Genomic DNA, 13,038 nt, shown 5'->3' on the forward strand with positions numbered 1-13,038 from the left:
TTATACCATTTGGCTTTTTGCCAGTCATCAGGAGAACGGTTCCTGAATGGGACCTCTCCATGGTGCTGGAGATTCTGTCTCAATATCCTTTTGAGCCCCTGGGAAGTATTTGCCTAAAGCTGTTGTCCTTCAAGACAGCTTTGCTCTTGGCAATGGCATCAGCTAAAGGTGTCAAGGAGTTACATGCACTCTCTGTGCATTCGTCGTGCACTAAATTCTTTCTTAGTGGAGATAATGTTTCCCTTAAGCCTAATCCGGCTTTTATACCTAAATGCATCTCTTCACATCGGAGGTGTTGGAGCTGTCTGCCTTTCACCCTTTCAAAGTAAACTTTGCAGCTTTGGATGGAAACCCGGCTATTGACTCAGCAGACAAAGAAAAAATATAAAAAACACTAGGAATCCCTGGAATAGAGGACATGCCACTTTGAGAATACATGTGCTGGGAATAATTTATTTAGTTAATGCCTTCAAAAACTAGTCAGAAGACTTGGGTAAATTACTCGTTTTGTATTTTTATTATTTGTCAGCAACCTTCATACCAGAGCTTTTCTTCTAAATATGTCAAGGAATGTCCTTCAAACACAAAAAGTACAAAATATATCTAAAAAAAAAAAAAAAAAGTCACAATCTATTTTATTGGGAGAAGTATCTGACTGAAGCAGTACAGCAGTGCAATATTCACGATTGCTCTGAAATCTCTGTTGGAGAGCAGAAGTGTTTCTAGAAAAGCCATGGAACTTTCCTCGTAACACCCTTGAAATCTCACAAACTTTCCATTTTCCCACACTCCACAGATTAAGGGCCTGATTATTACATTTGCCAAATTAAATCAATCAGCAATTCAGTACACCAAAGCAAACACACACAAGAGTTTTGTGGCAACTCTAGTCATGTCTAAACATGGTTGATATAAGTTTACTTTCCCCAAATATTCAATCAGTCATATGTGGAGATTTTTCAATTCAACTTTTGGGAAACCAGGTGTCAGAATTTGCTGATTGAGCAAGGCCAGATCAAAACTGTATCAGCTCGTGAGAACCAGAGTCTGTTTAGAAAAAACACAACCTGGTCACTGATAGATTGACATTAAGAGCGAGTAAGAGGTTATGAATTTGAGGTTTGGGTTAAAACAAAACATTTGCTTGTAATCAAGCAAATGAAAATTATGAAATAAAGTTTATCTATAAATAGGTTTGTAGTAGTGGAACGACACAAAAAAAAAAACCTGCCGGAATCATCCGACACACAACAAAAAGAAATGTCCAGCATTAGTCCAGTTCTCTGCATTGTACCCCAATCACAAGTTCCTGTTGAAATCTACAACTCGTCTTTGAGTTTAGAGTCTGTCTCCTCTTCTTCATCCTCCTCCCCTTCTTCTTCTTCATCCTCCTCTTCCTCATCTTCTTCCTCTTCCTTATCTTCATCTTCCCTTCCATCCTTTGCTTCCTCCTTTCTTGTCTTATCCTCTTCCTCACGCTTCGTTCTTTCTTCTTCTTCTTGACTTTCCTTCATCTTCTTCTCAGCATCCTGAGAGGAACAAAAACTTAAAACTACAATTCATTGAAAAATAATTTAGGACAGAGAGATAATAATAGAAGAAGCATACCTTTGTGGCACCCCAAGTTTCATTGCCAACCTCTTCTGCCAGTTTGGGGTCGTTGGTAATGAGGAAGTTGTCAAAAATTGTGCCAGACTTCACCTAAGAAAAAAACATGAATACAAGGAAAGGTGGTTTAAAACATGGTTTAAACAGTTATTAAATATTTGGAAACTGTAACTCCCTATGAGACACAAAGCAAATTGCTACCTGCCACAGGTCCAGTCCAATCACTCCGATGCTATCGTATTTATAGATTTCGGTGTCAGCGGTGTACTCCGGGTTATCAATCTCAGGGTGCACCCATTTCCCTTTGTAAGCAGGATTGTCAATCTGGCGGGGTTTCCACTCACCCTTGAAAAGATACAAAAAAATTTATTTGGGAAACAGCATACAGACCCAGTATTCATTATGACAAAAATGTTTTTTAGGTATTATCTGCATCTTTGTTCAATATTAAGGCCAGCATGAAGTTTATATTCACCCTATACTTTTTCTAAATGCATGTTATTGATCTTATTGCAAAGGATTCATCCATGTAGTCTATAGGTTTCATTTTTGTAATTAGTCTCCTAACTAGATCTTCCAGAGAAATGACAGACTTCTCTCTGGTGATGTACGCTAGGCTTCCCCAATCATTTCATCTGCATAAACCCACCCTTTCTGAACTACCCTTCCTTACATTTATTACCTACGATAAACCGTTTTCCTCTGATGTATGTCACAGTCCATAGAAAGAAAAGATTGGTTGCTGCGTCCGTTAAAGAAACCACAGTTAAAGAAATGTCAGTACCTTGTATTCAGGATTGGTGACCATGGGCGGCTCCCACTCCCCATCCATCTCATCGTCCCAGTCATCAGGCTTCTTGGCATCAGGATCAGGGATGTTCTCGGGTTTGTCCCAGTCCTCCAGAAAAACACAGACAAAGATTATATCATGAAGTTGAGACATAATTTTATACTTTATATCAGAACAGCATTTAAAAGATTTGTTAACCCGAGAAATAAAACCTTATTCACCCCCCAGGCCATGTGAGGGACGTTTTATTACAGATGCACGCACTTTATATCACGTATTCTGAACAGTTGACAACTTACCTCTGGTTTCTTGTCATCAGGGTCTTCGATCTTCTCCCTCTCGTCCCAGTCCTCAGGCTTTTTCGCTTCGGGATCTTTGATCTTTTTGGGAGGCAGGAAGTCCCAGTCTTCTTCCAAAGATCCAGACTCTACCTTCTTATTATCAATCTTGACTTTATAAGTGTTGTCAGGATTGACAATTAACGTGTATAAGTGGGTGTATTCATCATCCTGTATGATAAAATACATGTTATATGAACTTGTAGGACTGGTGGTACATTATGGGACAATAAATAAATAAATTAACAATAAGATTACCTTGCATCTAATGTCTTTGTTGATCAAATGATTTTTGCCTTTGTAATTGAAGATTACATGTACTTTCTTAGTGCCAGGGCCACAGATGTCAGGACCTGGATGTGATAAAATGCTAATTAATGTCCAGTTTCCCTTTAGATTTGAGATGTTCGTCAGTTAAGTGGTTATTAAGATACTCACCAAACATGATATTATATGTGGAGTCTCCATGCATATCTTCCTGTTTGAGGTCTGATGGGAAAAGTTTGATGTAGCCTCCACCACAGTCAATGCTCTGCTCATGTTTTACAGTGAACTGGATCACGAAGGGCTGATCCTTGTTGCTGAAATCAGCAAAGCGGGATGACAGCGCGTAGAAATGAGCATCCTGACTGGTCTGAAGACCTGCAAGTTTACGATAAGACATCGGAGCAACTTTTAATAACTTTTCAGTTATTAAAATCCCCATGGAAACCATCTGATGAGTAAGGCTACAATTAATGATTATTTTGATAATCAATTATTCTGTCAGCTGTTTCTTTTATTAATCAGATATAATAATCCAAAAAAATATTTATTATTAAAAATTGAATAATTTGAATTAAAAATAAAACTTGTAATTCTTTATTTACAGAATTGTTATTTCACATTCTACCCAACTTTGTCCTCCAATTTGTGCAATTTTAAAGGCAATGAAAACAAATATGAATGTTAAAAGATAGAAAGTAGGAAGAACACATTCAATCATCAAAACATGTCATATGTTTACTTCATTATAATAGCTTCTTTACTGGTACCGATTTCATAAAAAAGTCCAAGCTTAAAATTCTACATGTAACATTTAATGTATAACAAGAAATATTTGAGAAAAATCTAAATCATCAATATTTTGGGCCCTTTTTTTGAAAGACTGCTAATTTTGATTGTGAAACAAAGAAAAAAATATCTGTTTAAAGTACATACGATACATATGGCCTCAAATATGTATTTTAATTATACATATTTATAACTTGGATTTCACACTGTCTTTAAGGCATTCTATATTCCTCAACCTCAGCAAAGCACAAAGTTACACAAAAATGGGACTAAATTTAGTGTGTACCAGGATAACTGGGCCCTAGAGTACACATGGTTTTGTAATGTTTTGAAACAGTAAATATCAAACTGTGTTACATGCCTGCAGCTCAGAAGAGCAGAGGGAATGATGTCACAGACAGTAGCCCCTCCCCAGGTGTATTACCCATTGCATAAAATAATGAAAAACGGAGGAAAACCACACATTCAAACAAACTGGTGTCAATTATCTGGAGCATGACATATGTAAAGCAACACTCACCCTTATCTTTCTCGGCATCACCATAAAATTTGCCTGCAGAAAGCACAAACTTGCCGTAGTCTGATTTATGCTTGGATTCCAACCATCGGCTCCTCCAGGTATCTGAAATGTGCATGTGACATGAACACGAAATTAAATCATTATCATTAAGCATGTATTTACGCATTATTATGAGTAATATCAGATTAAATCAAGGACGTTTGCTCCATCATTCATACATGATGTCTTGATTATTTGTTTTAAGATAACCACATTCTAAACCAAGACTAAGATTTTAAATTATTATTGTTATTACTTAATGAATGCAACACACCTTTGTTCCCAAGACATTAAAAATATATACAGTGAATCCGTCACATATGATAAAATCAAGTCTATGGTGACTCCATCACATGCTCAAAAGCCACAGAAAGCGTAAATAGTATTCAAAAAGCATAAAAAACACAAATGCCTTAAACTTACCGCCGTCTTCAAATTGCTCTCGGAAATAAACAATTGATTCTGCAGTTATTAAAGCGAAGGACACGGCCATAATCAGTAGATATAATGCTGTCATCTTTGCAGTAAAATAAACCCTTTTTAAGGGAAATAGAATATTAAAATATAATGGAAATTATTGAACACGAAATATGAGGCTTGAATATGTATATAATGAGCTCTGTTTGGATCTTCACATGCCTGCAGAAATCACTGTGCGCTGTTATCTTTCGCAAAGTCTCGCCTCTAAACTGGGAACAGATGGCTGGCTCTGATTGGACGGCAGCTGGAGACGACCGGTCAGTGCGTCACACCGGTCAGCCAATCAGATCATTTGCGGCTGACCACGCGTTTGGCAGACACTAGTGATGAGGAGACTCATTTCCGCGAATCGGTTCAATGAACCTGTTCGAAAAACAGGCAGTGGTATATATATTATATGATCTAAAATATTTAATTAAAGCCATATCAATTCCCGCTAATGTCTGTGTTATCAATGGGAAAGGGAAATACAGAATTCAAACTTGCTCAAGTAATAATAACAAAGCCAAACCCCAAGAAGAAAACTGCATGTTTAGTAATTTCATTTTAAAAATTCTGTTGACAAAAAAAATCCCACCGTTTGGCATCACTTTGGCTGATTTTTATTTGTAGACAAGGCCCTTACAAAAGTTTAGAATTTTAGCTGGTGGCATAAAATGGTTCATCCATCAAACACTGACCTTTAGTGACGTTCAAGCACAACTTCAGTTTAGTTCTTTCAGTAAACATTATCAGAGCTGACAAGCATAAATCATAAAGCTTATGCTACTATTAGCAAGGAATTAGTCAAAGATGAATGTTACCTGACAACTGAATACAGTGAATCAAATCAGATCTGATAAATTGATAAAATGCATACTGGCCTACGTGAAAAAAGTGCATTACATCAAGTCTCAATTCCTTCAGTATCACGTTTGTCAAGCTTAACACTAGCTTTTTTTCTAACTTCATAATCTACCTTTTCGAGAGCACATAGCTACCTTTTCAATAGCAGCTTCTTTCCCTACAACGAATCATTTTCATATTGTTATATCAGAATGTGTTCACAATTGAAATATCAATTAACAAAAACCACATACAACATTAACTACGGTAGTTTTGTAACATTTAAAGAGATTGTAACCTTTAAATATACAAGACACAAAAAGTATACAATAAATATATTAAATACAATATATATTTTTTTATTGTTACGTAAGTCTTGAAATATGATCTTCAATTCAGACTTTGATTGAATTGTCCAAAATATGCAAAGTTCTTAAACAGCAACTAAAATATATACCCAAGGTTAAAGAAAATGGATCTGCTTAGTGGCATATGGTCGAAAATCATTTAAAATTGATTTTTAGTTTGTAAGAACAAACTCATTTGACAATATTCTAACGAACATCCTGTTTTGCTCAGAAATACATATTATGAGTGTAAAAAAAAAATGGTTGTGAACAGCAATTCCCTTTAACTCTGTAAATGTAAAAAAAAAAATAATGAAACACTGGTTTTGCTTGCTTAAGAGGTTTGCTTTGTAAGTGCATTTTTTAAACTGTAACATTGCTTGGGAGAAGCAGATAGATGTAGATAAAAAGTTCTTAAAAATATAATTTCAGTAGGGTTTGTCACAAGCAAACCCCCTCTCCCTGTCCCTTCCTGACTCTCAGAGTGTAAGATATAGAGTTGCAACTCGGTATATGAAGTTTTTTCTGCATTGTTTGTATGTGCATGTCAGATATCAGCAGTCATTTCTGCATCATTCAAGTATACTCTGGGTTTCTTTAATGTTGCTGATCTTATGTTATGCTCCGTTATGGTAGGAAGAAATTGATCCTTTGAGGAATGGATTTGCAGCCCTGTGCAGAGAAGAGTTTCTCCTCTTTAGGAACGTACAGCATGGCTTTAGCCACCTCATCCAGTGTCCCCTCCTCCGGCTGAAGGCCACGAGCTGCGTATGCATCACGTGCACACAGTTTCACATGCCGGTACTCCAGCGGCAAGAATGGCACAAAGAAGTCAATCAGATGGCCTGACATGAGCTCACTCTGAGCGAAACCTCCTGCAAAGGTAAAAGTACATTAAGAACATGAATGATAACATTTATAAGGGACTAAAGGCATACAGTATAGCTGCATGTATATATGAATTTAAATATGCAACATCTCTGAGACAATTGTTAAACAATTAGCAATTTAAAAGAATCTCTCCTGCCTTCTGCCTCCATGGCTTCAGCACGCAGAAGATGTTCTAAGTCTTCCATGCCGATATCTTCCCTGTTCTGTCCCGAGTGCCAGAAATCCAGTGCCACCTCATTGATGGCACCCCCACCGATATTGCTACAGCATGACATTAAGGAAAAGCCATTTGTTTTTAGTTTTTTTTTAATTGGATCATTTTCAGATTCTGCATGCATTGTGTAAGTAAACTTACAGTGTATGTATAGAGGAAAACATTGCTTAAGAACTCCACCACAAATTGGTTCACTTGACAACTTATGGCTGTATGAAGCCATCTATTAAGAAAATACCAACCTTAAGAACAGAAATATGGCTCTCCTATAGCTGACCCCATCCACATTATCATAGTGGTCCATATAGGGCTTTATGGCGTCGATGAGTCCGGGATGAAGCTTTTCTGCCTCATCAAAGATAAAGAGAGTCTGTGGGCATCTCAGAACCATGTCTCGAATGGCTTCTCTTAGCTGGCCCTGGTCGCAAACAAACCCACACAAATACTAATACTGATCGTAAAGTTCAGGATTCACGAGTACGTGCATATTTCAGAATTTGGAAAGAACTCAATCAATTGTACACAGTGTCATTTCTCTGTTCGCTGAATCAGGTTTTCTAACTGAACGATCCAAGTATATCAAGGTTAAATTGCATAATCATACCAGAGCTTTGGCATTTAATGGCAGCCGTCCAATAAATGTTCCCTAGAAGCCCAAATAAAGGACCCCTGGCTACGTGAACTGCATTGCATTTAGTTTTCTCAAGATAAATATATCCAAGCAGATGAATAATAGTACAAATAGCAAATATTATACTAATGTCCAACATTACAATGTAACCACATACTTATAATTTGTTTGTGAAAGTTAAACTAAATCAACAAATGACTGCTGAATCAGATCAAATGACCTGGGCAGCCATGTGGATGTGAACCTTTGAAACTTTACTCACCTTGTACACATCCACCAATCTTTCGTGAGCGAAGTGGAAAGGGGCAATGAACAAACGCACACATTCACTCTTTATACCATCCCTGTAGAGGTTGTCCGCTACTATCCGGGCCACAAAGTTCTTGCCTGTTCCAGACCAGCCATGAAAAGACAGAGTCAGTGGTTTGTTGGACTCAGGGTTTTTGATGAAACCTTGAATGGCTTTCAGAACCACAGACTGGGCCAGGTGCTGCCCATGGAGCTTCATCTGTAGATCTCTTTCCAATCCTGAAATATCCATTGATAAGCATATGTCAAGGAAAAAACAGACTTTGTTCAGACTTTTCCATTAATTTTGTTCAAAGCTTCTGATATTTCAAGGATTTCCATGATTGTAAAACCTGAATATTTTTATAAAATAAAGCATGCATGATGTTGATGGCCGGCTGTACCTGTGATATTATTTGTAATCCTACAGTCTCCTGAATCACAGCACTGACCCAGGCTGCAGTACCAAGCAGTCAGCATGCCAGTGTAATACTGGGGAAACCCTGGCCAAATGTCCCCAGTAGGCACTGAGAAGAGAAGCATGTTACATAAGCCTGCAGTGAGTTAATGAATTGCAATCATTACAAACAGCATTTTATTTGTGCAATTCTTAAGGAGAGACAAAAGTTTATCCAAATCAACTTAAAATGCATTATTTTTTATTATTAACTATATATATATATTTATTAGCAATGGCTTCACAGAATCATATAATTTATACATTCTATTCGATTTTTTTTTTTTAAACGCATTCATGAAAATATTTGGAGAAAGAATAACGCATGACATGTTGGTTATCCTTTCCAATTTTAAATTGTATGTAAATAATATATAGTCTTTGTATGTTTATATTATTATAAACATTTTACTATAGCATATATTAAAATATATCTTTATTATACACACACACTACATATATATAGCCTATTCTATCTTTACCTTGTTGGTTAGCATCATCCTGGTGTGGCTGACAGTCTCCTTCCCAAATATTGCAATAGATGTAATTGAAATAATAGGTAGAAACATTTGAAATGCTGTCGAACTGAAAGAAATCCGCATCAGCCGAAACAGCCAGGAACGAGAGCAAGATTAGAATTGAAAACATCGATGCCGACGGAAACATAGACCTCGCGAAGACTGTAACATCGAGCTATTAGATGTAATAATTGTAGCGTCCATTCACATGTACATCCGAGTCTCATTGACTGCAGGCCGCTTCAGCGCTCAATGTTCATGACGGAACCCAGACGTCACAGTCTTCTTTGAATAGAACGAGCTAATAGAATGGAGCGTGGTAGCAAGTGGGCGGGGCTTAGTGCAGTAAAAATGGGTCTGCAATTTTTTCCCCCTAGCAAATCAATGTTAGACCTACTAAAATTATACAAATCATTCTTGTTCATATATTCAACTTCAAGATAAAGTACTGTAGCACAGAGGTGGTCACATGGTAACAGCTCTTGGAACAATTGCAGCAATTTGAGAACTTTGTATGAGGTTTGATTTGAATTACCACATCAGGCATCACTGCTTCTGTAGACCAGATGTTAGCTACTTAAATGTGAATCTTTTAAAGTCTGTCAAATAACCAAGTGTGAATGTGCGGTCCCATGAAGATACTGCTATTCCAAATACAGAAAACGTGGAACTTGCTACGGAAACCCATCTCCACAGAGAATTAAAAAAAAAAAAAAAGATATGATTCATTGAGTCAACTTACAAGTCTTGTCACAACTTTATTAAATCAGTTTTGAGATGCAAAGCACATGTAAGAAATGTGCTTCCATGCTTATTTTCCATTAGTCCTTGCATACTACCAAATGTCTGAAAAGGCATGTTAATTTGACAGCCTTGACAAGAGATCAACCAACCCACATATACAAGTACATCAAGCACCTTATAAACTTGAAACAGACCTTTGATTTTGTAACTTTATTGTAATAATTACACTTTACAAACTTGGTTGTAACAAGTGTAGAGGAGCGTCACTTAATTGCCTCAGAGACAAGGGACTTCAAAATCAGAAAACAAGAACCGAAGCTCTGGACCACCATTCAGAAGAGTCAGATGCAGGCAACATGGCTGCAAGGAAACAGACAGACTTTAGAAGAGCACCGGTGCAAATATCAGGGTTAAAGTAATGTCAAAGTCAACCTCAGAAATATGGAACGGTAAATGATATAATCAGCATATTCATTTGGCAGAATCATGTCATCACAGGTTGGAAAAACAACAAAACGACAAGATCAAAAAAAGAATTATACCTTATACCATATGGGTTTCCAGAGCCATCCTGGATAATCTTGTGCTCCCCTGAAAAAAAAACAAAAAAGGCCTGCCATTGGTTAGTTGATCACAATAAACACATTGCCCAAAGTCAGGACCTGGGTTTCAGTCAAAGCTTGTCCACATTGTGTGTTCAGGTCAGACATTTGTAAAGCATCACAAAACCAAACCATGAAAATGCCAAATATCTGGAAAGAAACCAACCTTTACAAGCACATGCTGCATTCATATTTGCACACCACGAATAGCAGTCAACAACACCTGTCAATGAGCACATGCCTGTTAGAACAGAAAACATCCACGAGAACCAGGATTGTAAAGTGTGACCAGATCAGCCAGAGCTAATATCCATCCTTCACGACAAAGTCAGTGGATATACGATTCATCACAAATGGTTAGAGCTACAGATTTAATACAAAAGGAATAAAATACTTACAGTGCCTGCCATCAGCACATCATGCTGGTCATCAGTCCTAAGAGACACAAAAAGGACCATTAAAAACTCACAATCCTGCTTTTAAGGGAGTAAAATGCACCATTATGTGGTCTTCAGTCAGAATGTTTTAACATGTCCTCAAGTAGATCAGAGACCTGATTCGAACTCATCAGTTTGAGACCACTTGGATACCATTCACAATTCAAGTTAAACACTTACTCTGAAGAACATTCAGACAGCTGCTGATCTCTTCACAGCCAGAATTAGGAGTAAACCCTTGCACCCCTGTAGAACTCCTGCTGCAAAGAGAAAACTGTGTAAGACAAAGTAACAACACCAGTACAGAAGTAAGAGCACCAGTGATGCATCAGATAGGAGCGAAAGACAATGCTTTGTGTTCTTCATGGATTTTCTGCTGAACTATGCGGTCATCATTTGCATCATAGCTTCAATATAACAATTTCAAAGTATCAAACTCACCAGATATGCGTTCACCCCTGCAGAACTCATGCTGCAAAGAGAAACCAGTGTAAGAAAGCAACTACAAAAGACATTGATCAAAACTCTAGATCACCAGTGATACATCAGCTAGGAGCGAAAGACAATGCTGTGTGTTCTTCATGGATTTTCTGCTGAACTATGCGGTCATCATTTGCGTCACAGAAATTATAGGTTTTAAAAAGAAAATGAATCCAAAAATACCTTACTCAGCTGATGGTATCTTCATATCTCTTGTTCCAGGAACGAAAACAACCTGTAATAATGAAGCCCCGTTAGTACAGAATAAAGAAAAAGAGGATAATGTCTTAAACTAGCACTGTTTCAGTACACGGATGTCTTTCAGTCTAGTTCAGAGAGATTCCCATTGTTTTATAAAACAATCATCATAAACAGTGAGTGACTGCAGCCTATGAGTCACTTTAGAAAACACTTTAAGCTTACCTTTCAAATTAACTTCGCTGCACATGTTCCTAGGAATAAAAAAAAATAAAAAAGGGGGGGGGGGCAAAAATGTTAACGAGCACGTGCACACACAGGACCCTTATGAAATTCAAACAGTGCATCAGATAATGTATCTTGGTGGTTGCAGTCTCGTCAGTGTAAACTCAAGAGTAGCAAATATGATCATCATACACACTTATACGCCTTAAAGTACAACAAAATGTATACCTTTGACCCCATTTTCCAGATTCACACCACATTTCTGCAAAAAAAAAAAAATATAAATTAAAATTTGAAACCATATTATAAATACAACTAACGTTAATACCTTACTTAATGCTTCAGTGTAAACGTTTTCAGAAACCACTCCTGTCCACTACTCTTATACATTTTATTCATCATAAGCAAGTCAACCACCAAGAATCGATTTGTTAAAAAGGTTTACATACCAGTTGTCTCACGCGTGCAGTCAATCCTCCGGATACTAGGGAGGGAGAGTGAAAGGGAGAAACTCAATGGCTTTGAAAAGAAACATTTAACAGAAGACCGCACGCAGAACAATTATGCACATCAGAGATGTTGGTACTCATCATATATTCTCAGATGTCCCTACCAACATCATGTATCATCATGTGAACATGAGGGAATGATTCGCAACAACAACCACGTGGACCAATTGTGAAGGAAACTTTAATTGGTTTAGTCAAACTAATATTGAAATATTTCGCTTGAAACTTTGGAGCATATTTTAAGCAAATAATTAAGTTAAGTTAAACATTTTACGGCTCGAGGCCTGTAACGTAACACGTGGACCGCACTGCGAATTAGCGACGCCTTTTTTTTAAAACAAATTAATAAAACACAACTTCTTACGGTACACAACAAATATCTACATTACACAACAACTCCCAACATAACATAACATTGAAGACAACTGCGATTAAAAGAAACAATGAATTACCGAGTGAGTCCCTGAAGCGCCGCGGAAGAATGAGACCGGATGAACGCCAAGCTTTTCTTTATATACAGTTTCAGCGCAATGGTTTCTGGGAAATTGCTCAGCTTATATTAGTACACTGAAATGACACCAGGTGGCGCTTAAGTGATACATGAATATGCTTCAATGCTGAAAGAAACATAAATATTTAATAAATTAAATTGTCCAGTAATGCCAGTGAGATGAGTGCGGAAAATTGCTTATTCACGTGCCGTTTAATGCATGTAGTAAAGTCATAGAAAGTAGTTTCTAATCACACTTTTTTTTACCAGCAAAATGAAATACTTTCAATAACGGAATAAGAATAAAGATTTTTGTAAAGGCCGCATTCACACACAAAATTCTAGCCGATGAGA

The 13,038-nt window shown here is 37.2% G+C and overlaps 2 protein-coding genes, 1 long non-coding RNA gene and 7 other non-coding genes across 12 annotated transcripts; all 10 read right to left on the reverse strand.

Moving 5' to 3' along the window:
• Positions 1-494: 494 nt before the first annotated feature.
• LOC113069841 (calreticulin-like) lies at positions 495-5,039 on the reverse strand. Its single transcript, XM_026242892.1, has 9 exons — positions 4,772-5,039; positions 4,310-4,411; positions 3,175-3,378; positions 2,995-3,089; positions 2,698-2,907; positions 2,393-2,506; positions 1,810-1,953; positions 1,609-1,701; positions 495-1,529 (listed from the first exon to the last, which is right to left on the reverse strand). The coding sequence occupies exons 1-9, from the start codon at positions 4,863-4,865 to the stop codon at positions 1,320-1,322; spliced, it is 1,266 nt and encodes a 421-aa protein (XP_026098677.1). The 5' UTR covers positions 4,866-5,039; the 3' UTR covers positions 495-1,319.
• Positions 5,040-5,411: 372 nt separating this feature from the next.
• LOC113069842 (torsin-1A-like) lies at positions 5,412-9,698 on the reverse strand. Of its 2 annotated transcripts, none has more exons than XM_026242893.1 (6): positions 8,964-9,698; positions 8,429-8,578; positions 7,999-8,264; positions 7,348-7,523; positions 7,028-7,152; positions 5,412-6,875 (listed from the first exon to the last, which is right to left on the reverse strand). In XM_026242893.1, the coding sequence occupies exons 1-6, from the start codon at positions 9,145-9,147 to the stop codon at positions 6,628-6,630; spliced, it is 1,149 nt and encodes a 382-aa protein (XP_026098678.1). In that variant the 5' UTR covers positions 9,148-9,698; the 3' UTR covers positions 5,412-6,627. The 2 variants fall into 2 exon arrangements, with proteins under 2 accessions (XP_026098678.1, XP_026098679.1); XM_026242894.1 differs by having other exon boundaries at positions 8,429-8,551; positions 8,964-9,695.
• A 39-nt stretch (positions 9,699-9,737) lies between these two features.
• Positions 9,738-12,721, reverse strand: LOC113069843 (uncharacterized). 2 transcript variants are annotated; one of them, XR_003279815.1, is made up of 11 exons: positions 12,647-12,721; positions 12,135-12,169; positions 11,914-11,947; positions 11,686-11,714; positions 11,446-11,497; positions 11,224-11,254; positions 10,963-11,042; positions 10,744-10,780; positions 10,512-10,568; positions 10,286-10,334; positions 9,738-10,103 (listed from the first exon to the last, which is right to left on the reverse strand). It is a non-coding gene; the product is annotated as an uncharacterized LOC113069843 (long non-coding RNA). The 2 variants fall into 2 exon arrangements; XR_003279816.1 differs by having other exon boundaries at positions 10,512-10,586.
• Positions 10,173-10,244, reverse strand: LOC113069954 (small nucleolar RNA SNORD47). The gene has a single exon (XR_003279836.1). It is a non-coding gene; the product is annotated as a small nucleolar RNA SNORD47 (small nucleolar RNA).
• LOC113069952 (small nucleolar RNA SNORD78) lies at positions 10,411-10,469 on the reverse strand. The gene has a single exon (XR_003279834.1). It is a non-coding gene; the product is annotated as a small nucleolar RNA SNORD78 (small nucleolar RNA).
• On the reverse strand, positions 11,103-11,187 carry LOC113069956 (small nucleolar RNA snR60/Z15/Z230/Z193/J17). Its single transcript, XR_003279838.1, has one exon. It is a non-coding gene; the product is annotated as a small nucleolar RNA snR60/Z15/Z230/Z193/J17 (small nucleolar RNA).
• Positions 11,320-11,404, reverse strand: LOC113069957 (small nucleolar RNA snR60/Z15/Z230/Z193/J17). The gene has a single exon (XR_003279839.1). It is a non-coding gene; the product is annotated as a small nucleolar RNA snR60/Z15/Z230/Z193/J17 (small nucleolar RNA).
• On the reverse strand, positions 11,559-11,639 carry LOC113069951 (small nucleolar RNA SNORD79). The gene has a single exon (XR_003279833.1). It is a non-coding gene; the product is annotated as a small nucleolar RNA SNORD79 (small nucleolar RNA).
• LOC113069953 (small nucleolar RNA SNORD75) lies at positions 12,023-12,092 on the reverse strand. Its single transcript, XR_003279835.1, has one exon. It is a non-coding gene; the product is annotated as a small nucleolar RNA SNORD75 (small nucleolar RNA).
• On the reverse strand, positions 12,247-12,327 carry LOC113069955 (small nucleolar RNA SNORD74). The gene has a single exon (XR_003279837.1). It is a non-coding gene; the product is annotated as a small nucleolar RNA SNORD74 (small nucleolar RNA).
• Positions 12,722-13,038: the final 317 nt, after the last annotated feature.

The sequence above is a fragment of the Carassius auratus genome, unplaced genomic scaffold (genome assembly GCF_003368295.1).
Source record: "Carassius auratus strain Wakin unplaced genomic scaffold, ASM336829v1 scaf_tig00002576, whole genome shotgun sequence".
Lineage (NCBI taxonomy): Eukaryota > Metazoa > Chordata > Actinopteri > Cypriniformes > Cyprinidae > Carassius > Carassius auratus.

Bases quoted from the DNA above. Each gene is read 5' to 3' on its own strand.
- LOC113069841 (XM_026242892.1), bottom strand. From the start codon at position 4,865: ATGACAGCATTATATCTACTGATTATGGCCGTGTCCTTCGCTTTAATA. The intron at 3,090-3,174 runs GTGAGTATCTTA...TATCACATCCAG, and splicing joins CACATATAATATCATGTTTG to GTCCTGACATCTGTGGCCCT. The intron at 2,908-2,994 runs GTAATCTTATTG...TTTATCATACAG, and splicing joins ACAAAGACATTAGATGCAAG to GATGATGAATACACCCACTT.
- LOC113069842 (XM_026242893.1), bottom strand. From the start codon at position 9,147: ATGTTTCCGTCGGCATCGATGTTTTCAATTCTAATCTTGCTCTCGTTC. The intron at 8,265-8,428 runs GTACAGCCGGCC...TGGATATTTCAG, and splicing joins GATTACAAATAATATCACAG to GATTGGAAAGAGATCTACAG. The intron at 7,524-7,998 runs GTGAGTAAAGTT...GTTTGCGACCAG, and splicing joins GATTGGTGGATGTGTACAAG to GGCCAGCTAAGAGAAGCCAT.